This window comes from Marmota monax, unplaced genomic scaffold (assembly GCF_021218885.2).
Source record: "Marmota monax isolate L192 unplaced genomic scaffold, Marmota_monax_Labrador192_F-V1.1 WCK01_AAM20220418_F8-fsc00041, whole genome shotgun sequence".
In the NCBI taxonomy this organism is placed as follows: domain Eukaryota; kingdom Metazoa; phylum Chordata; class Mammalia; order Rodentia; family Sciuridae; genus Marmota; species Marmota monax.
Window position 1 is genome coordinate 7,862,355 of NW_026695238.1, and position 24,491 is coordinate 7,886,845.

At 41.6% G+C, this 24,491-nt stretch overlaps 1 protein-coding gene across 1 annotated transcript in view; it reads right to left on the reverse strand.

Moving 5' to 3' along the window:
• The window catches only part of Wdfy1 (WD repeat and FYVE domain containing 1), a 52,336-nt gene extending 28,948 nt beyond the window's left edge, over positions 1-23,388 (reverse strand). Inside the window, exons 1-3 of the mRNA XM_046439720.1 lie at positions 23,211-23,388; positions 7,826-7,893; positions 3,225-3,298 (exon numbers count right to left, since the gene is read on the reverse strand). Coding sequence (XP_046295676.1) covers positions 3,225-3,298; positions 7,826-7,893; positions 23,211-23,347 — 279 coding nt within the window. The 5' untranslated portion in view covers positions 23,348-23,388. The remainder of the gene's footprint in view (positions 1-3,224; positions 3,299-7,825; positions 7,894-23,210) is intronic.
• Positions 23,389-24,491: the final 1,103 nt, after the last annotated feature.

Consider the following 24,491-nt stretch of genomic DNA (forward strand, 5'->3'; position numbering starts at 1 on the left):
GGCCCTCTGCTCTTCTTCATGCTCTGCTATCCCTAGTTTATGTCAGTTACTTGTGGCACACTGGGCCAACAGACATCAAAACCTAGGGCATCATCATGCCCCTGCTTAATGGCTCCCTGCTCCCCGAGGTGCTGTATTTCCCCAGCGCGTTCAGTCCTCGGACTCACCTAGGGCACTTGCTAAAACACAGATGCCCAAGCCCCTCGTAATTGATTCTGAAGCTGTGGACCTAGCATAGAGCCAGGGAACAGGTATTTTTAAAGTTTCCTAAATGATTTGTGATGACTATGCAAGTTTGGAACGCTTGGACTATAAAATGTAGTCTAAGTTCCTTAATACCATACTCAAGGACCACCATTTCTCCTCATCCCTGGGCTCCATGTTTGTATATCCAGTGCCAACTTTGCACTGCCATTTGGAAGAGACAACATAGGTATCTCAAACACATGGGTGACTCCTCACTCTTCCTTTTGTCTCCAACTATCCCAACCCTTCAAGCCATTCCCTTCACAGTAAATGATGTCACTGCTCAAACTAAAATTCTGATGTCACCTGACTTCTTCCTCTTCCTCCCCCGAAACCCAACTTATTACAAATGCATTTAGGATGTATCTCAAATCCATCTGCTCTGTCTGCCTTCACCACCACCATTCTCTCTCTCAGACTGCTGCATCAGACTGACTCCCTCTTCTATTTTGTTGACCTTCAATCTACTCTTGCCCAATAATTACAGGGACCTTTTAAAAATGTAATTAAATCTTATCATTCATCTGCTGAAAATCCTCTAATGGCTTCTCACTGAATTTACAATGAAATTTAAAACTATCCAGATATATAAAGCTCTGCATGAGCTGGCCTCTGCCTACTTCTTCAATGGCTTCTGGGGTGCCTCCCTGTACCAGCACCACCCAGCCATGGTAAACTACACAAATCTTCAGGCACACAGAGATCCTTTCTACCTCAAGTCTTCACAAACCATTACTTCTGGAAACTCTTCCCTGGTTCTCCACAGGCTTGCTGTGTGACAAGGATGTCAAGACAATTCAATGGGAAAAGAACAGTCTTTTCAACAAATGGCATTGGAATAATTGGATGATCACAAGCAAAAAAACGGATATGGAACCCTTCTGTTAAGGTTTAGATATAAAGGGTTCTCCAAAAGCTCATGTGTAAAACAATGCCAAGAGGGTTTAGAGGAGAAATGATTGGGTTATAAAGCCTTAACCTCATCAGTGCATTAATCTGCTTATGTGGATTCACTGGGTGATAACTGTAGGCAGGGTGTGCCTATAGGAGGTAGGTCACTGGTGGTGTGCCTTTAGGGTATACATTTTGTCCCTGGTGAGCAGAGAATAGTCTCTCTGCTTCCTGGTGCCATATCCTGAGCTACTTTCCTCCTCTACACCCTCTATCAGGATGTTCTGCCTCATCTCGGCCCCAGAGCAGTGAAGTCGATCATCTATGGACATCTGAAACTGTGAAACACAAATAAACTTTTATTTCTCTAAAACTGTTCTTGTCAGGTCTTTTGGTCACAGTGGTTAAAAAAAAAAAAAAAAAAAAAAGTTGCCTAAAACATTTTCCTTACACCATATGTTAAAAAGTTAACTCACAATAAAGATCTAAATGTAGAAATGACACTATGAAACTTTTAGGAGAAAACATAAGACTATAACATTATTCCTATGAAAATATAATGTAAATAACCTTGTATCAGGTAATGATTTCTTAGGTATTGTATCTAAAACACACAACCAATAAAGGAGAAAATAGAAAAATTGGACTTCATCAAACTTAAAAATTGAAGGAAACCCTCAGTATGGGCAAAAACATTTGCAAATCATGTATCTAATAAGAATCTAGTATCTAGCACATGGGAAGAATTCTTACAATTCAATAATAAATTTTTTTAAATGGGCAAAGGGCTTAAATAGATACTGCTCCAAAGAAGATACACAATGACCAACAGACATGTGAGAAGATGCTCAACATCTCTAGTCAGTAGGGAAATACAAATCAAAACGACAAAGACATGCCAATCTGCACCCAATACAATGACCATAATATAAACAAAATAAAGCAAAACAAAACAGAAACAGAAAATAATAAGTATTCACAATGATGTAAAGAAACTGGAACCCTTGTGTTTTGCTGGGGGGATGTAAAATGGTGCAGTCACTTTGGAGGAAACTTTGGTGGCTTCTTGAATGTTAAATATAGTTCCCAGCAATTCCATTCTCATATCTACCCAAAAGAGCTGAAAAAATGTGTTCATATAGAAATTTATATACGATGTTTACAGCAGCATTATTCATATTAGCCAAAAAGTAGAAAATAACCCAAATTTCCAGTAACTAGTGAATAGATAAGCAAAACTATCTATGTAATAGAATACTGTTCCAGCACACAAAAAGGAATGAGGTAACGAATTCAAGCTCCAACATGGATGAACTTTGAAAATACCAAGTGAAGAAGACAGGCATAAAAGGTCACACATACTGTATAATTCTATTTACACAAAATATCTAGAACAGACAAATCCCTGTACTCAGAGAGTACAGGAGCTGAAGGAAAGGGAAATGATTGCTAATGAATATGGGGTTTCTTTGGGGGATATAAATAATCTATAATCAGATTGTAATGGGTGCATAGTCTCATGAGTATACTATAAAAGCACTGAACTATGCATTTTAAAGTAGTGCAATTATGGTATATGACTTATCTTTAAATTATAGAAAAAATAAACACACACAATTGGACCCATAAAAAACACCAGTCTATAGTAGACTAAAAATTTACATATCTGGTCCTTCTTCAGGGGTAGCTTGGAAATCGCTGCCTTACAGAGTTGAGTTGCTGGAGGAATAGCTGGTAGTTAGACTTGTTCCCCATCCCTTCTCTCACAGACACATGGAGACCCATAGGCTATCCACCATCATGGCCAAAAGATGGGAGATGCTACAGATCTCACGTTCACTGTATGAATACCATGCATGTTTATGGGCATCCTGATGGGCATACCATCAATTATGATAGCCATCTGAGCTTTGTAAACATCAATTAAAATTAATGTTTTTAGACTTCACATCCATGGAAACTGATGGAAATATTTTTGTACCAAATAATCAGACATTCACTGTTGACTTTACTTAAACTATCCCACATAAGTAAACACAGAAAATCAATATAAAGAATGTAATGAATACTTCCTGGAAGTTACGTACCATTACAGCTCCATTATCCTGGCCCACGAATATCCGTCTACTATCATGATGGTAAGCCATAGCAGAGCAAGGGGCTGCCAGAAAGACAAACACCACATTATCAGCAAAGCTAAGCCTTTTGAGTCATTGCTCAAAATATTATTAAGAAGAGCTATATGATTTAGGTTTTTTAGAAAAGAGCAAAATGTTTTATGAAAAACAATCATATATGTTGAAAACATAAAGTTCTCTTTGTTGCTTCAGTTTAAAACTCTAATTCTGTAAATCTTCTCAATTATTCTCACAATATTGGGCAAAGTGAGCCAGCACAAAATTTCATCTGATGGAAACTCCTACTAATAGCCTGGGAAAAGTCTGGCAACCAGTGCTTACAGTGCGTGATCTGATACATAAACGCTTTGTCCCACTACCCTTCCCAAATAAGGGTAAAAAAGTTGCTGGAATCTGCAGAAAAAGGGGTTGCCAGCCCTAGAATTCTCATCCCAGAACATATGTAAGCATGCTAGGAAAGCCATTCCAGGATTATTATTTTCTCAATGGTCAAAATGTTCCCTTTTGCAATGACACACATGACCTGGTTTGCAGGAACTGTAGTTGTGAGGTACAGATAGGTTCTTTGACCCCAGCAGTTACGCACCCAGGATAGCATCTGCCTATTTTCCTGTATACCTCCTTCCCAGTGGCTATCTCTCTCTCTCCCAGAAATCATGGGCAAGAGAATGAGTTTCAGAAAGGAAAAGCTTCAAATAGTCTTCTGCTAAAAATCAGAAGTGAAGTGATTTAGAAAATGGGAAATTTGGAAAAAGAAATGTTTGGGTTCATTTCTTTTCATTTCTTTGTTCAAAACAAAGAGAACTTTATGTTTTCAACTTATATGATTATTTTTCATAAAACATTTTGCTCTTTTTAAAAACCTAAATCATATAGCTCTTCTTAATCATTCTAGCCTAAAGCATTATAATCACAATGGAAGAACTAAAACAAAAAAATCTGCATGCCAGGAACAAGACAAAATAAATGAACTTGACTTTATTTTGCAATAAGACTTGCCATAAAAAAAGTAAAAGAAAAAAAATCATCCAAATGAAGCCAACCATCCGAAATAGTATAAGTTCTCTTGCTGCAATGACTGACAATCTACACCAAAGAAAGAAAGTAATCTCTAATACTGGAATGTACCTAAAAGACAAGACATAGCCATCGACATGATCAGATCATAGAAAAAGGCTGTTTTAGTTGCATTCAAGAACTATGTAGTTGAATGGTAGGTACTGAAAAGGTATACAGAAAACATGACTGACTTGAAGCCCTCACACCCTAATCCACCATAATGATGCTGAAGACAACAAAGAACAGTCATGTTTAAGAAGTATAACCATGAAGATACATGTGAATTCATATGATCAAAATGTTCTTCAATTACCATTTGCAAAAATCACTATGGCAAATCAAATCATGCTTTAATGATTTCAAAAATTCATTATCATCATTTTTACTTGCTCTTCTGTTGGTACTAAGTCTGGATGCATTAGTTTTAAGCTTCTTTTCAATGATTTTGATGCTCACTCACACAACAAACTACATAAATATTGAAAAACGTTTCTTTTGTGTAAAACTTTAATGTGCTGAGTAATTTTATGAGATTAAAGAATTTTTGTTTAAAAAAGAAAATAAAAAGCTTCCCAGTTTATTTTGCATATAATGATATCCTGGCTTTTTTCCTAGAAAGGAGTTTTCTACTGAGATAAGCAATAAATACTTTAAAAAGAAAAGAAAGGTTGGATATTCCTGTAGTTTTGGAAACAAGAAAAACACAGGTCATCTTTCAAATCAGTGGTCTTTAAAGAAGATATCACTATAGTTCAAAATCAGATGCTTAAAACTCAGACATGAGCACCAGGTGCAGCCTGCTCTATGTTTTGTTAATTAGGTCTTTGGTGTTTGGGGAATAGAGCCAGGCTTTTTCATTTATGTACTGGTTATGACTGCTTTCATGCTACAATGGCAGAGCTGAGTAGCTGTCACAGACTGCTGCGCAGAATTTAAATATTTACTGTCTGGCTCTTTGCATAAAAAATGTGTGGACCTACTCCATAATTGTGGTGGGCAGTATAGTCTGGGAGTAGTAAACTCACATGGATTGGAATTCCAACCACAAGCCATTGGTTTAATCTCTGTGTCCTGTTTCCTCATCTAGAAAATGTGAAAAATAACATCTATCTTGCATAGCTGTGTGATGATTTCATAAAATTACATTACTAGAAAAAAAAGGCATGAGGCACATAGTAATACTGAAACTGGGAGTTACCATTTTTCCTTCAGCTATACCAGGTTCTGAAAGTGATTTGTGTTCAGTGAATGACATTATGGAACATAGTTGTACTACTGCAATGATGTACGAAGGCCTGGCTTATTGCAGGCTCCATCAGGGCACAGGCAAAAGTTTAAACTGGTGTACAACCACTAAAACATACTAAACTGGACAGTCAGCAGATAGTTCTTAGAACCAAAAACAGCAATGTTCTTGTATGATAAATTTAATTTTGAAATAAATCATTCTACAATGACAAGCAGTTATTTCTCATAATTCATCCACTATGTTTTCTTCTGGTAGTGTTCTGGCAGTTTGGCCATCTCTCCTTCCTGAGCTGGAAACTACTTTGAGAAGGAATAGTCTCACCAAGTTAGGGAGGGATGGGACCAGAATGAGTCACAGCCATGTGCCCAAGATCTAACAGACAAGAGAGAGGAGAGAGCACACCCTTCTACTGCTGGGGTTTTCTAGGAGAAAATAGCTGAGGAATTAAAAACTAAACACAGAATACAATCCCTGTCAATCTCTGTCTCTATTCTAATGAGCAGGAACTTCAAGGGTGAAGACTCAAGGAGATTAAGCTTTGACCAAATATGAACTATGGAGGGATGGGAGGAGTACAGCAGCAGCTCTAACAAGACTTTCCAAGTGACGACAAGATAAGCCCCGCACTGGAATGAGTTCTTCCAACTGCTGCTCTCTCCAGCTATCGGGTCTATGGCTGGGCCACTGGGAAGTAAGGAGTTACCAGCTCTGTTGTTGTTGTTGGGAACCTGGGGACCTGAATATCACACCCATCTCTCCTGTTTACTTTATCAAACAGGCTCCATATGCACCTGCATTAGAACATCAGCCACTCTGCATTTCAAGGTAAGAAATCAGAGTGAGAAGCAAAGGTTAAGCACTCCAGAGGACGAGTGGACGTGGTGACAGGAGGAAGGGTGGCCTGGCGCAGTAAATTCTGGTCAGTTTTCAAGTAGTCTATTTTATTATGAGGTTTTATCATTCCTTTAATGGCAGTTACCTTCATAAAGTATTCTAAAAAGTCTATTTCACTTTCACTTAACGATTAGGGAAGTTATCAAGCCACCCAAACTATTGGTAGAAGGTAGAACAAATGAAAATTTTGATCAATTATTAACTTTTTGTGAAAATTAACACAGGATCCAAACACTGCATACTCAATTGAATACATGTACAAATGAGAATGTGCTAACTCGGGAGGTGCTTAGATGATTAAAACTAAATATAGGTAATGTGCTGAATAACTGGCTGCTCTGTGTTCCAACAAACTCCACTTCATCAGTAGCAAGCCATGGAGCTCACACCAAATCCTTTTTTTCTTTTCCTGGGAAGTCGGCTGAATATAGAAACCCTTCACAGAGGAAAAGCCTTCACTAAAAACCAAAGCCTCAAGGAAACCTGCATCTACAGATGTCTTCTGAACAGCGGGTTTCAACCCACATTTGGCCTTGGGTGACATCCAGGCATTCTCTACAGGGCTTTGTTTTCAAGAAAGTCTAAAGAAAAGAAGTGGGAGAAAAGGATGTTGCTTAGATTTGCTGTGACTTTGTGTCACAACTCTGTCTTTACAATCATTCAATGGAAATGAAACAGACATTCTGGAAGACAGTATAAAGATTAACTATTATCAAAGGATGATGAAACCTTACAATACCTAACACAGGAAGACTACTTGAAACCTGACCGTAATTCATCACGCCAGGCCACAGTACCTCCTCTCGGGCCTACGGGGCCTCTGAGTACATCACCTCGGCATCTCACTCTGAATTTCAGGCGGTTTTAAAGTGTCCATGCAAAGTTTTATCTTCTAGATATATTTTTAGAACATACCTTACTACTGAAAATTCTCTGTTTAGAAAGTGAGGCATCTAGCACTTCTCTCTGTGGTATCCAGAGGTGGTCAAAGGTCAGACACAGGCTGTCAAAATCATGGGAGCGTGCAGACTGCTCTTTGGTGTCAGCATCAGGTACTACTGAGGATAAGCTTAACGAATGAAGGTTGGCTGAATTAAGACAAAGGAAATCGGGAAACGGGCCTTTCCCTCCACCTTTTTTTCAGTTTTGCTCACGTCTACTTTATTAGGCCAGTGGACCTTTACAAAATACAAGTTTTCCTGTAGCTCATTACAGCCTGTCAGAGGTCTTTGGCAACTAAGAAACTCATTCTGAAATCTAGTAGCCATTTTTAGTCAGACATTTTGAAAGTTAAAACATCAAGGACATTAGAGGCAATGTCCTAAAGAGGAACTGGTCTGCGACTTACAGGCCATTGTGTGGTAAATGCTGGGCCAGTACTGGCCGCTGTCTCTTTTCAGCCATACTCGGATGGTTCTGTGGAGAAAGAAAAGAGTGGTCTTTAGAAATACTGTCTTCTTTTGTATTCCATGAAAACTTATTTTTTTAAATAATGTTCAATACCATCTCCTAACTGACCTTACAAAGCTAATCAAGTAGACAACCTGGACAAATATACATATATTAACATACACATCTACAGTAGATAGTATGTTACATATAGTACATATACTATATATACACAGTTACATATATGTGACCATGTGTGTTGAGTTAACAAGAGCCTAGGAGTCAGGATTTCAAGTGACTTTAATAATGTGGAAATGTTCTTCACATAATGATATACAAAGAAAGCTGAGAACTACTAATTGTTTTTCTTGGTAAAACCAATTGTGTGAACATAGTAACTGACTGAGTAGCAGTCACCAAGAAAAGCAGCGGATCTGAAGGGGACGAAAATGTATGTGGAGAGGTGGGAGTTGGACAGGCCGTGAGGGGCCACACTGATTCACCAACGGTTCTCCACCTACCCATCACCCCCGCCGGGAGGAAATCATCCCACACCACACCTCTTTCATCAGAACATGCACAGACCTGAGGAAATCCTGCTTGAGTGCAGGAAGATGACAGTGACCAACACAGGCAAAGCTTAACATCTGAGTCTCCTGCAAAAGGAGAGAACACAGGGACAGTCCCGCTGCTCTGTGCTCCAGAACTTCTAAGCTCAGGCACTGGCTTGTCACCTTTTTGGGGGATGCTCTAATTCTGCTGGTACTTGCCAGCTCTGCCTTTGCAACCACTCACATCCATGGTCAACTCTGCCACAGTCACATTTATACGTATAATAGCAACAGAGACTCGCTCACAGTAGGTGCTGAATAAATGCTTCTAACTTTAAACTGAAATATATCAACACCAAGTACTGATACACACACACACACACACACACACGTATATATACGTGTGTGCGTGTGTGTGTGTGTATGTATTCCCTTCCCTTTTCTTTCCCTTTTTTTTATGTTCAAGACAAGTAAAATTGGTTTTAGGGATGAAAGCATCAGAACAGTGGTGGTTGCTTCTGGGGAGGAGGCAGATGGCAGAGATGTGAGGAAACTTTCGAGAGGAACAGCCAGGCTCCAGAGATGGGGACCATGGGTATACACATGTGCTGGAACTTGCTCCACTATGCTTAAGATGTACATAGACTACTGTATATGATTTAAAAGGAAACTGAAACTAGATGGTGACTTTCATTTATCCAAATAAGTAAGGTGGCGTGGCAGCGCAGTGAGCTAATGCTATTTTGCATATGAACTGGATAAAAGCCTCAAGGCAACTGTGAGCTGATCAAGGCTTTAGCTCCAGCTACCAGTTCATAAGACATGAAGAGGACAGAGGAACATGTTGAACACCACAACAGGGCTGCGTTCAGCAAAGCAAGACTGCACAAAAGTCTATAGACAAATGTCACTGTTCTGTTATAAACAAATAACAATAGTTCCTCAATATCACCTTGGCCTGACTCCACGGCAGCTTACTCTCATCTTCCCTCCTGGGCTCTGTCCCTGCTCTGCTCTGGTCCACTGCTATTATATCAAATGCCAGCTGCATATCCCCAGCAGCCACGCATGTCACACTGCTCCTGTGTTCAGCATCTACCAGTGTTTTTTGCAAATCCAGGGTTCAACTGACAATCTTAGTTCCTGTGACTTCAATTCAGGCCCTGTGTTCCAGTGAGCAGTCATCCCTGAGCTCTTCCGAAATGTCCACTCAGGCTAAGCACTCAGTCCACCTCCCTCACCACCCAACCGAGAACCTTTCTCTTCAGACTGCTTTTCTAGGCAGATGGCAGGATGGGTGCCAGTTCAGCACAACTCTTTCATCTAAAGAACCAATGGGAGCTTATAATGTGATCCTTAGGACTGAGCTACCAACATGACCTTACTTATGTTGACTACATTCTATGTTACTTCAAGCAGAATGCTTATGGATACATTTCAACACAGCAGATGAAGTCAAAAGAGGCCAACTCCCAGCAGAGCACTAAGTCTATTCAAGGATTCCCCTCCATGTCCAAGTACATGGTAACACAGGCCAATGCACGTCAAGATCAAGGCTTCATGCCAAACCATTTCCAGTTCACCAATTTCACTTACCAATTTGTACAAGGATCACCAAGGGGTTAGACCTGACAGCTACTTGACACATTCTAAACCTCTGAATCCCAAAGGTCTTAGGTCATGAATGTGTAGGTAACCCAGATGACTGAGTAGTGCATGCTCTTCCCTCTTCCCTTGGAAAGGACAATATTCAGGTATCAGAGAACTCTGCTGTCAGAAGAAATCTTAGAGGTCATCTCTCCATCCAGTCACTGAACCCTGAAAAGTCAAGTTTCATACACCTTTGGAATAATAAATAAATTAGCCCAAGGTCAAAATGGGACTTACCAGACCCCAGCATTTGGAGATAGTCTTATTTTCTTTGTAGGACAAACATCAGCAGACAATTTGGTCTGCACAATCTGGACCCAGCCTAGGACCTGACTAGCAAACTGAGAAATTAGCCTTTATACACATTTCTTCAAATGTTTCTTCTGAAAACTGCTTACCACATCCAGGCTGAGAGAAGGCCACCGTAGTCTGGGAATCAGATTCCAAGTTTAGGCCTTGACTTTGGCAGCTGGCTCTACCTCTGTAACTACACCTTTCACCCCAAGTTCCCTTCCAGCCTCTTCAAATCAGACTCTCCCCCCTTAGGCACTGCTAAATTTTCCACTTAAAAGATCAAATCAAATCAATGTTAAGTTTAAGCCCTAATACCCTAGTATTCTTAAGACTCTACCTATTAAACAGGGTTGCCTAATTTCTGTGAGTGATATAACAATTTGTTTTATATATGGTCAGAACATTTCTCATTGACTTAACAAATAGCTGTAAAAATAGGCTTACGTCAGGCTACTTATTAGAAAAAATTGATAAGTTCCAGACCAAAAAAATTACTGTTTAGTAAGCTCAAAACAAAATCTACCATTCAATAATTTGAAAGCAACACATTAATATAGTTTAGTCACATTTTACCAAATGCAAACTTATTTCAAATTCTACAATGATATTAATAAACCATCTAATTACCAAAGTGTCAAGATCAGATGGTTTTATTTTTACATAAGCCACAATATTTTGTGCCAGATGAATGTCTAAGCCACTCTCTCCACAAAGATAAAATCAAACAGCTGAATTTTTCCTTCAGTATTTTGACAACTTTACTCCCACACACCTAAACTCATTTTACATTTTTCCTGCCACTTATTCTACCCATTTTTATAGTGGCTGGATCTTCTTTGATATTCCAAGATCATGTCAATCTGAAAAGCAAATCATTCCTTAAAATCACAACTTTAGAAACATGTTCATTCTTTTCCAAGTTCTATTTTCAAGTTGTTTGAAAACAATAGCATGATGTTTTTTCCAAAAGGTACTTGGAAAGGAAATGTGCCTTTTTTTCCCCCTGAGGCTGTATAAATGGTTTCCGAATCCCCCCATGCTGCTCTCCCTGTGGAGGGCTTCCACTGTCACATCCTCTGGCCTTCAGTATAACACAGGGGATCTCACAGTGCTGAAGTACCTTCCTTCTACACAAGAGTTGGTAACGCTGTATGCACCGTAACTGCAGTGTATGCAATGCTACCTTCCCTTCATTTGCTAACTGCAGAACTGTTCAGGTTTCACATGTTTTCCAGATAAATGAAATGACAAAGTTAGACCATATTTTGTTATTTTAAATATGTCAGAGTAAAATGCTTTTATAATATATTGCTATGCAGGGATAAGCAAAAAACAACTCAAAACAGCAATGAAATGCCACTTCTAGGGACCTCAACTTTGTCAATGTTAATTAACTCTTAGGCAAGAATTTTGCTCCATATAGTGAGAAAATTCATACTTTCCTGATAATAATAATGACACAAAAATAATGACAAACTTTGATTCAGGAATTTCAGGCTTAGCAATTGGTTCTAAAGAAATTAGTTAATAGGGAAAAAAAGAACTAGACATTTAAAAAGTTCCTATATGTATTAGTAAGGAGTAAAAATTAGGAGAAAAAGGTTAAATAATGAAATGGGTTAATAATATAGAAATTCATTAGCAAATATAAGATACTATATTATCCACTAATAATTTCTATTATAATAATTCATAATGCCTATACCTTAGTTATTAAAATAGGAAGACCTAGAGGCACAGGAAAATGTTTATGAAGTGTTTGGCTTTTCTTAAAAAGAGCATATTATAATAAAATTATACAACTAAATTGTGTATCCACACCGTGTCTGCTCCGAAGGCCATGGGGATGCTGATCAAGAGCAGGAGGTAAAGAAAGGGAACGTGGTGAGACAGACAGTGGCTCTGGCTCTCATGAAGAGGCAGAAGATGGGAGAACAGCAGGGTCCTCCTGACCTCCCCAGCAGGCCAACGATCACACACTTCACAATGAGCCCAGGAGCACTCCATGACTCCGTTCTGTCTGCTGTTCAAGTGTGGCCATTTGATTCTAGATGTAAAAAAGGTCCACTCTCTGAGTGTCTATGTCAACAATGAGAGCAATGAGGCTGAGGAGTACAGCTGGGGTCAGTCTCAAGCTCCTGTGTAGCCAGAGGCTCGAGAATCAGAGGCGATTTCAAGTACACTGGAGCCACTTTCCTTCTTTAATGAGCTTCAGCAGGGCCGCTGAGGACTCTCGCTCTGTATGTCTGTGCTGGCCTTCAACGTCAACTCGTACCCTGGGCAGGCTTCATAGTCTGGAGCACATTCTGCCAACAGTGAGTCCACCGGGAGTTCAGCCCTTTCCATGGGGGACAGGGCAGAGGGGTGAGGGAGCCCTGACCCCAACCGAGAGACATGGACCTGGACACAGCTAGCGGTACGTGGGTAGGCTGCGGTTTGACAGGTTCATTCCCAAAGGAGCGAGAGCAGAGGGAGGGCCAGCAAGGCTGGGCAATGAGGTCAGATGCAAAAACGCAGAGAAAGAGAAGACTACCAAAAGGCATGGGGCTCTCTGGCCTGGAAGACAGGGAATAAACAAGTGTCCCTGCCGAACTTCAGAGATTCACTGCAGTGAACTGCCCTGGCACAGACAGCCTACCTCCTGCACAGACTGCATCAGGATTCAAACAAAGTTTGTTGAGAACAAGACGCCTCATCCCCGAGGATGACCAACACTTCTGCCTCCACTGTATATGTAAGGAGGCAGGAGCAAGGAGAGGTACAATCCTAACATCATACAAACCAACATCAGCCCTACACTGGACTGTCCAACTCCATTTAGTAGTTCTGTCTGATTAAATACTAAATAATAAGTACAATAAGTTTTATGAACAACTTTTCAGAAAATTTCACATTTTATCCTCCTAAAAAGGAACTCCAAAACAAGAAACCTGAAATGTTCAATTAGGTTTTCCTGAAATAAATCCAGAGTGTGGAAAAGTCTACTTCTAACTTCAAAATTCAAAGAAATCCTGACTTTGGTGCTAAACAGGAATGGTGATGCCAACACAATCTCTCACTAACTCGAGTTCTGGATTCAGCTCCAGCATACAATACAATACATATATGCTTGTGGCATATAAAGTGCAAAGTATGGGCTCAATGCTTTACCCCTCCCTACACCAGTCCCTGTGTAATGTACTTTGCTGTTCTTCTCATCGTGAGGTAGAACCTATTTCCCTGACCCTTGACCATGAACTGGCTGGTGACACTTTGGCCAAGAGAATGTGGCTAAAGTGACAGAGGCCAGTTAGTGAGCAGAGGCTTTGCCTGCTCTCCCTCCCTCTCCTGGAAGCCTGCCACCTTAGATGAACCAGAGGGGGCAGCCTGCGGCAGGAGGAGCCATGACATGGAAGAGAGCCCCACGTCCCAGCTGAATCATCCTCAACCGGTCTGTAATCAGCTAACTTCCAAACAAGTGAGAGACACAGCTGGTCACAAGCATGAGTGGGCCTTGGCTGAGTCACAAGGAATGGAGACCCAAAGGCTCATGACAATAACATACACCTGCTGCTTTACTAACTCCATATTGGTCTGTTACATAGCAAGAGCTAACTTATACAATGTTATCTGTTTCAAAGAAATAGTAGTGTACCTTTAAGAACGTTTAAGACTGACCTCAAAAAAAAAGCATTCAGCCATTTACTAATGCCCAAGATTTCAAAGTGCTTAGTAAACAAATAACTGCAATTTAACTCTTCATGGAAATTTAGACTATCCATTTTGCACTGATTCTAATTTGAATCCTTGGATTGAAAAAAGTTACAGAAAAAGCATAGATGAAGTCACTACTCTTAAATGCCACATTATAATATTTATCATCCTGTCTACAAAGGTTAATTATTCTGTATGATGTTTTACCTTCCTACAGATGTATAAAAAATAGACTTAGGACCACAGTTATGATTAAGTATTTCTTCCATGGAGATTCGTCTTTGATCAGCTAGAAGACACGCCTCATGCTCAGAATAGGAGAAGGGACTCCTTTTCATTTTTTCCAGTCCCTTTGTCAGATGCTCTCAAAGAGTTCACTAAAAGCAAGGTTACTTTAAGGAATCATCAAGCCTTTAAAGTCTCATCTATTTAAGTTATAATAAAGTAGAAACAAAACTAGATTCAAAGAATGATATTTCTTCTGAAAAGCACTGGCTCTCAAATCAGAAGGCATCTTGTAGGATTAATGATTAATATTTTAAAATCTGCAATTTCACATACATTTGGATTCAATACATACTTTTCAGTAGTCTCTGCATGAAACCTCAAAAATCATGCCCACACATAAGTGGTCTCAAATAGCACACAGGTACTTTTATAAAATCACAAGGCCAAGTTCAACCTCATCTAAAGCATCAGCTTTTCTAAACCTAAATATCTTTAATTTTTTTCTTAAAAACACCTTAATTACCCCAAAGTAGAAAAATTAAAGCACTGGTTATCTTTAAATTTTACACTGCCATAATACAGACACTTTTCAACTAATTAAAAACAGAATTTAAGCGAATACTATATGTTACAAATTAAGACGAAGGTCCTGATTTCTTTCAAATGCTGACTGACCAAATATTAATTCTGAGGAAAGCTGACTGGCCACTCATAAGGATGCTAACACTGTTTCACATCTTGGTATATCTCCAAACATTGCTGTCACCTACAGCATAGAACATATTTTTCCTAGTCTGACAGTACCTCCAATGAAAATAGAAGAAAATGTGTAATTCTGGTACTCTCGATGGTTGCTAGAACATGAAGATGTTAGCCTGAAAGAAGAGGAAATGATATGGTCATCAGTGCGATCCGCTTTTATCAAATAAATAGCAATTTCCTTCCAACCAAGTTTCCGGAACTCTGACCTCTTCATTTCTGCAGCCAGTCTCATTTGATGACAGAGGGAAAACATAGCTACAGAGTTAATTCTCTAAACTAAAAGGCAGAGAAAACGGTCTCTTTCTGCAGAGCAGAATTAGACTAAGAAAAATTAAAATGTCCACCCTCTCCTATAATGTAGAGAAGAATACCAGACAGCCAGGGCCCGCGAGGACCAGGCAGGCCTGCTGACTCCATCTCAGGCAGAATGTTACCCCGGGAAGAGCATCCCTGCCTGTACCCAGCATCTGCATTAGCCCACTCCACACCCACCCCAGAAGCCAGGGGGATGACTTTCCCATCTGCAGATGTTTTCGTTTTGACTAAGAAACCATTCCTGCTATAATCTTTCTCTATTAGAATCAAAACTCTGGTGGATTCCTATGCCACCAAAAAGACTAACAAATCATCCCTAGCACTGAAGAAAAGGAATAATCTAGACAGGCTGGAGTCAGTAAGGTTCATGTAACACTCAGAAGACAAAAAAACAAATTAAAAAGTCTCAAACTCTGACAGCCTAGAAGTTGTAAAATGTAAGGCTACACTAACCCTGGGAAGCACAGTTTGGGTAGTGAGAACCGTAGCCTGTTTTAAATTCTGTCTCATGCTTCCTATTCCTAACAGGTATGTTTACTGTCTCCAACTAACACTGGAGACACTACTGTGAGCTTTACACTGTTTTAGGTACTGGAAATTTTTTTAAAACCACCATTTAATTAGTAAACACAAACACGTTAACTGGATAAAGGCTATGCAGACAGACAAGATAAATAAATCCAAAGCAACAATAATAATATCTGATTAAAATAATTAAGCATAACCAGTAAGACACTACAAGTGCTGAAGAAAGCCCAGAAAGGACAGAGGATGATGGCTGGTGGCTGGGGAACATTACTCAATGGTGGAAGTGGAACTTGAAGTGGACCAAGAAGGTGAAGTGAGGCCTGAATACCAGAGAAGGAAGGGGAGCTACGTGAGTCAAGGCATCCAGGTGGGGAAAAGTACAGATGTTACTGGGACAAAGCACATGTTGGCTTTACTAGACATGAAAGAACCACTGAGAAGGAAAAGATAAGCGTGGAAATCAAGTTGGGCAGGGACCAGTTCTAAGCCCCCAAAGTTCTTTTGCAGACATGATGAAATAAGGAGCTCATGAAAGGTAAACAGGGAAAAGACGTGATAAACGCCACGTTAAAAGACATGAGCTTGGCAGGACAGATTCAAATGGAGCCTCCCAGAAACTAAAGAAGCCACATAAATGCTACTGTAGTGCTGGAGGTTTAAAAAGAGGGTCAAGAGGGGATGAGGACAAGCCCTTGGGGAAAGACAGCAGGTGTGCAGAAAAGGGCTCCGGCAGCAGGCTGCTTGCAAGATTAGCCCAGGGCTTGTGTCTGGGTCCTTGGATCTCCAGAGAGTTCTCAACATTCCTCAACTAAGAAGAGTGGCTCACTGTGATTAATGTTTGTACAAAACATATGGCTTATGCCGAACCCTGCTTTCTATGAGGAGTCTAAAGTTTTGGTACAGGCTAGGAGGAGGGCACCTACATAACTGACCTCCAGTAAAAGCTTTGCACATCAAGTCTCTGATGAGCTATCCTGATAAACAATGTTTCACATGTGTCATCATAATTTGATGCTGGAGGAGTTCAGCACATCCTGTGGGACACCAAAGGGAAAGGACACTTGGAAACCTGTGGGTGTTGCCTCTTGTCTCCACCCATGTGCTGGGTTTATTTCATGTCCCTGGACTATCATAAATCACAGGTGTGAGTACATGGTCTGAGTCCTATCGATCAATGAGCCTGGTCTTGGGGATCCCTAATAGCAGGGGAAGAAATTGATTTCTAAGGGAAATTATATGGCTGACATGACCAAAAAATTGAAATAAAGAAAAGGCATGTCTCAAAGATATTATAAGAATTTAGATTTATAAGTGACTCCCAAATGATGCTGCCCTATTCAGGCAGGAAGTTTTTTATTTTACTCACACACAGAAGTACAGAGGAAGCAGAAACATCCTGAGTTTCAGATGATATCAAAGTAATAAAATGGAAAATCAATGGGAATAAAATAATGATAGTTAACATTTGAGCTAAGCACTATTTTATGCCCTTTATTCTATTAATTCATCAACTCTTTACAAAACCCTATAAAGTAGGTACTCTTACTATTTCTATTTTGCAGATGAGAATACTATGGCACAAAGAGGTTAAGCACCTTGTCCAAGGTCACATGGCTGGGATGCAAACCCAGGCCCTGGGGCTTCAGAGTCGATGCTCTTATCTCTGCTATAAAAAGAAAATGACTGTAGCAGTGAAGGGTCACTTAACAATAGGGGAATAAATGCACTTCCACCCAGGCTTCCTGTCTTCTCATTTCAGCTTATTTTATAACACAAATTGAAGGATCTACTTTTAGGCGTTACATGACAACTAAAATACAGCAGTTAACACCTGATTTTCTGTATAAACTAACAACTTCCACCTATGACAGGATTCCTCCTAAGCATAATGCTTAAAAATCAAGCTGCTTATTTAGGATTATGCCGCATTAACCATTAGTAAATGTACTGTTTTTTTTCCCAAAATTATCTTAATATTCTTAGAAGACAAATACATTAAATACATTAAATATCTGATGTATTAAAAATTGAAAGATGCTACAAAAATATTTGAAAAGTCGGATTTTTGTAACCTTTATCATTTACCAACCTGTGCGCAACCTCATAAAACATTTGAAAACACATGAGATCTATCTTTGTTTGACTTAGGCCAAACAAAATTGAGTCTCCTGCAGAAACCAATCTCGGCCTCCAGTTCCCGAAGCAGTAGTATAAGCAGGATCATCTCCAAACTATTTTTCAAAAATGAAGGGAGCCAGCCCATAACCTTAACGTGTTTATAATGGTTTACAATAGACCTTGTCCCTTTTAAAACTCTATCATTCAACCAACCGACTATTTAAATGTTTGTGCAGTTCCAGCAAAGAAGTCCAAGAAAGCAATCTGCCTAGGAAATTAGTTCCTGCTGCCTGGCACATTTCAGTCCTGTTCTGAAAGCACAGTCTCACTTTCTGTTTCCCCTGTCAGAATGCAACTGCTGCAGTTCAAATTCTTAAACTTACTACTGAAGCTATCGAGGTGGTGGTGGTGGTGGTGGGGGGGGGGGGTTGTTTTTGTTTCTGAAGTTTCCTGAAGAGAAAGACAGTAAAGACAATAACACTTGTTTCTAGATTCAAGAGATACAAAAAAATGTTGTGAATTTATCATTCTTACACTTTGCTCAAATTCAAAAGCTCAAGTTTTTCTTTCCCAAGCGCAGGCAATTTAAACTACAGTTAATAAATAAATAAATAAATATTTATTTATTTATTTATTTACACTCAAGCCAGTTTCTAACCAGCACCCTAAATTCATTGCCCCATCCACTAATTACCTGTCCAGGTGTGATGTAATTAAGCCTTAATAGTCCACACTGGCTGATACTGTTTGGAGGGTTGACTGCATTTAACTGACATACATAGTTTGGTTTTGGAAATAGGTGGGTATGTGTGAATGACCCTAGGCAAATACATCCCAGAAGCAGAATTTTAAAAAGGGGAGGGGAGGGAGAGGAAAGGGACAAAATGTAAAGAGTACTCTTCCCCAAAGCAAGTACTTGACAAATAACTCTCCTTCCTTGTGGAATAGTGGTCTCAAAGTGTGATCCCTGGACCAATGGCATGACCATCAAAACCACATGGGAGCTGGGCACAGTGATGCATGCCTGTAATCCCAGCAGCTCAGGAGGCTGAGGCTGGAGGATCACAGGTTCAAAGCCAGCCTCCACAATTTAGCAATACCCTGTCTCAAAATATACAAAGATCTGGGGGTATGGCTCAGTGGTTGAGCACCCCTGGTATCAAAAAATCAAACCAAAACAAAACCACATGTGAAATTGGCAGAAATGCCAACTCTCAAGCCCCATCTGAGTTTCCCACTCAGAAACTCTGGGATGTGGCACTGTAAATCTAACAAGACCTCCAGATGATTCTGATGCATGCTCGAGTTTGAGAATCATCATTCCAAAGAGACCAGAAAATGCACACATTAGGCCTAGACCAATCTCAGTCTCAGCATTATTGCCATTTGGGGGCTGAATAACCCTTGGCTGGAGAACCATCCTCTGCATTCCAGGCTGTAAGGCATATCCCTGACCTCTCCCTACATTCTAGTAATATTCTCTCCCCAGTCATGACAACAGGAAGTATCTCCAGACATTGCCAAAGTTCCCGGGGGCCAAAATCATCCCTGGTTGTGAACCACTGGCCTAGACTTTAGAAAACTGGGCACTTATTTCAGGAAGACCATTAGATCTTTCACTTTTCTAATCAGAATACTCTTAGCTCTCACTGATGATAGCTTTTATAAAATGAACTCACTCAGCTGCAACCTAAATCTAAATGTTAACAGTTACATTTCTAAGGATTAAAGCACAAGTTGTATATAAAAGGTACAAGTCAATTTTCCTTTAAACTCTGAAAACTAGTAGAAAGGATCATTAAATCATGGCAAAAAGCAGATGCACACATTTTACACTTGCTGCTAGAGCAGTCACTGGCTGATACCACCTGAACTCAGCTTCTCCAAAAGTAGAGAAAAAATGAGTGCACGGCAAAGAGAACTGGGTTCAAATATCAATCATGTCACTTTAGAGCTATGTGATTTAGGGCAGTTACTTCATTGTCCTTTGTGCCTTAGTTGTCTGACTTATCAAATAACCATTACACTATGTTCCACAATGCTCCCAGCAAGGCCTGGGACAGTACCCTTAGCTAAATGCGTTGCTATTTCCATAGTAAAAGAGATGCGTGTTCACAGTGCAAGGGATAAAGTTCAGAGACGGTCTCATCTGTTCAGGTCAGGTTTTTGTATTAAATGAGTATTCAGGTCCAACTTACATGCACACACTTTTGACTTTTACCATGTACTGAACTTTGGAACTGCTAATATGACTTCCTAGTGGAAGGGCATGCACACTGGATACAGTAATACACATGAGGCCCAATTCTGTACTTGTAGAGAGAAGGGACCCTCAAAAGACTAGCCATTGTTATTTATAAAGTACAAACTCAATCATGTTATCTGATTGTTTTGAGCACTTTGATGGCTCTTTATTACCTACAAAATAAAGTCCAAATTCCTAAAAGTGGCACACAAAAAGGCCCTTCCAAAACTGGACACTGGCCTTTCCTGTTCTCCGTCCTCTCTCCTGTCTTTTCTCATGCCATGGCCACCCACACACCTCTTGTTCTGGCCACCTAGAAATAGCAATGGTCCTTTCCCCCTGCCTGGTACAGGACATGCAGACCTCTTCCACAGACACTCCTGGGAAGGAGGAAGACCACTTCTGAGGATGTCTTCTAGGAGATGCTCCTTAAACCCTGGACCCAGACCAAGGAGCCCCCTCTTCCTCTGTGTCTTCCCATCACCCTGGGAGCTGAGTCCACAGAACTATCTCTTCACTCCACTGTCTAGCCCTTGGGAAACAGAGATTTCTGTGGTAGCTGTCTTTCTACATCACACATGTACCAACGGCCCAGCACTTGGTGTGTGTCTGACAAATATCTGGATGAGTCAAGGTCAGTGTTCTACTTCCTCAGGCATACATGCTAGCTTCCTCAAGTCAAGTGCCATAAATATCCATGAATCAGAAGTTATGTGAGGGCAAGTACTGTGGCTTTTGATCCCTGTTGTTACCCCAAGGGCCTGGTACTCAATAAATACATTATCCCTAGATACATGAATGAATAAATGAAGAGTACATCACATATTTAAAATAATGTGAAAAACTCATCAGTGGCACCACCACCAACAAAAAAAAGTTCATAACCAGGTACTTTCATTAACTCTCTTAAATTTTAAATGTGGCACCTACTGAAAAGGCTTTCCTACTTCCAAGGAAGTTCCATGGGCCTGAAACACACATTAGAAACTTGAGGCACCAATCGCCACCCGGCCCAACCATCAACCAGAGCCCTGCAGGAACAGTGGTGCCCCAGGGAAAAAAGGAGCTGATCCAAGACTCCCCAGAGCAGCTTAGTGATCACTTTCTATAAAACATTTATTAGCATCGCTCCTCCCAACAGTCTCAAATATTCAGCAATTTACCTAACATGAATGAATAAACATTTTACTAAATAAAGACTGCTAACTTTGATAGTGTATCTGCATCTATATTCATATCACGCAAACACCCTTATTCTGTCCTTTGTCTTTTCTACATTCCCATCTTCTCCTTATTTCTCATGCACCCCTTTGTGCTTACTCCCTTCCTGCTTCACACACCCACACCCAGGTCCTACTAATGGGTCCCTACCTTGTTTGTGGTCAGTTAACACATAAGCTGCAGGAAGAGGCCCCTGCCTGCAATAAACTCATTACCTAATTGAGAAAAGGGTCCTAAGCTTATCCAGAATTGAAATACAAAGGCCAAACAAGAGCTCAGGGTTTTAGGGTTTCTCTTCCCATTCAGGACAGGCCCTCCATGTCACTCACTTCAAAAGGTATAACTACAAAAAGCAGGACTCGATCTTCAACAGCGGTACCTTCCATCTTCCACAGAATCTTTTGGCTTTTGGCACATCTCTACCTAAGACTGCTTATTGTATCAATGAAAAACAGTTCACTCAATAAACACTTCCACATTCCCATGTGAAAGCCACTCGAGTATTACACATTTAAGGTTTTAAAGATGCTCCAGTTTTAAAACAAGTAATATTGTTTCAATACAGTTACCCGTGCCCTGAAGACCAGTGAGCAGAGGGAAGTCTTGGGTCATCTGACTTCAGAGAATGTCTGTGACTCAAAGTAACTAGTTTCACCTTCCTGGCCTTAGTTTCCTCTTGGATAAAATGAAAAAACTGGACCATATCAATGTTTCCCAAAGTGTGGAGGGAGTCCAAACCAGGATATCTCAGTAGTACAAGACAGGTCTTTGTGTGCACACAGCTAACACGTCTTAGTTTATTCTTTAGTGTTAATAGTTTTCCTAATGGTAGAAGTGTAAATAAATTTCCTTTGCAAATAAATGAATCTGTTCTTCTTTAAAAGGAGTCACTTTTATTTTAAAAGACTACTTAAAAACTACTTAGTAAATTAACAGTTCAAGTGGTTCTAGCAGCTGATCTTGAGGCCTGGCATAAAGCAGGGAAGTGTAAACCCCAGTTCCAGAAGGAAGAGGTGAATACCCTGGAGGTTCTTTGCTGGGAGGAAATACCGGGCACCAGAACAGCTGTACCTAACAGCCAGTCCTCCAAGCTCCCAGAGAAGGAGACTTGGAACTGACCTGGGAGGGCCAAGAAATTCCTGAGTTGAGTGCCAGGTGAAAGGAGAGAGAAGAAGCTCAAAGGTCCTGGGCAGAAGTACCAGGTCCCACCTGGAGGGGATGGGGGTCCCGGGCCAGAGGGCGCGGCGGGGACTGGGATCCCTGAGTCCCAAGATAGAAGGGAGCCTTGAGGACTAGCTCCCTGTTCGGAGGGGTGATTTGAAGACGGGAGTGCAGGGGTCCTTAAGTGGAGAGGCGCGGTGGGGACTGGGGTCCCCTGGTCCAGAGCTGGAGAGGCGCGGTGGGGACCGGGGTCCGAAGCTGTAGGGGCGCTGTGGGGACCAGCTCCCTGGTCAGAGGGGTGCATTAGAGACAAGAGTGCCGGGGTCCCGAAATGGAGAGGCGGGGTGGGGACCGGGGTCCGGAGATGGAGGGGCGCGGTGGGACGAGCTCCCCGCCGGAAGGGCGCGGTAGGGACAGGGGTCCCAGGCCCGAAGGGCGCGGTGGGGTGGAGGCTGGAGCACCCATGGAGTCCACTCGGATCTCAGTGGACGCGAGGCGTCCTGCCGCGCGCCAGTCCCGGGAGGGCCGGCGCCGCGGACCCCACCGCCCCACACCCCGTAGCGCCCCGCCCGCCCCACCTGTCCTCGCTGGCGGTGATCACGCCGTCCTCCTTGGGGATGAGCAGCGCGGCCGTGACGGCGTCCTGGTGGCCCTCGATCTTGCTCAGCAGCACCGGGCGGCTGCTCTGCGGCCTGGAGTGGATCTCGGCCGCCATGTTGGCGCGGCCGCGGCGTCCCGGCGGCCCATCAGCTGACGGCGGGCGGGCGGCGGGCGGGGACGCGCCGGTTCCCTCGGCAACGCCGCCGCGTGGGCGCCGCGCCGCCGTAGCGCCGCGAGTACCGCCGCCGCGCGCCCGTAGTGCCTGGAGAAGCGGCGCGGCCGCAAAGTCCGAGGCCCGCGGGGACCGCAGAGGGCTTCGGCCGAGAAGCGGGGACAGCAGTGAAGACTCAGCAGAAGAGCCATCACCCAGGGATGACTGAGCGGCCGGAGACCGGAGGCGCTGTCTCTCAAACCAGGGCCCTAGGAAAATAATGGGACTGCACTGCATCCACCCGAAGAAGCCATTGTCGGAAAGACACACCTTAATTAAAATGTGAAAAAATATAGGGCATCTTAGAATCTACTGCAGACGATACTCAGATTATCTCACCTAATACCGATCACCGTGGGAGGTGGATAGATGGGTGTTCCCATGTTCCCTATTTATTGATTGATTGATTGATTGATTTTAGAGCTGAGAAAGCTGAGCCACAGAAAAGTTCATTTACCTGCTTAATGGTGCACACCTATGAGAGAGAGAAGAGCATTTCCTAATCTCCCAGAGCTGACCAGATACTGCCTGACCCGCTTTGGTGTGACTGCAAGGTGGCAGGGCTCCTGTCTGTGGAACATAAACGTCGCACAGACCACTCTCTAACTGTGTTTAAATGTAGCCATATATGAACATTGCACAGACCACCAAAGTGATCAAATGATCCAACATGCTCCTGTCCTGGCTACTATGAGTGATTCCTATTTCTTTACTAATTATACCTTTAGCTTCTATCTAGTCTTGCTCCAACTAGGTAAAATTTGTTAAAATGTCTAATCTTAGAATTACCCTCACTTCCTGTCAACACCCAATCCAGAGGGAAACCCTCTTTTCTTAAACACCGCCCCCTAATCATCTAGCCTGAACTCAAATTCGGATAGCCTCTTACCCAGATGCCCCTCATTTCCTGGTGATGCGCCTTCTTCCAGCAAGTAATCAACCTCACTTGTTCCACTGTGGCTGTACTCCTGCTGGTTTTAGCTGGAGGACCTTGACAGTGAGTTAAAGGTCATGATTGGAACCCAGGAAGTCAATGACTCCAGCCCCT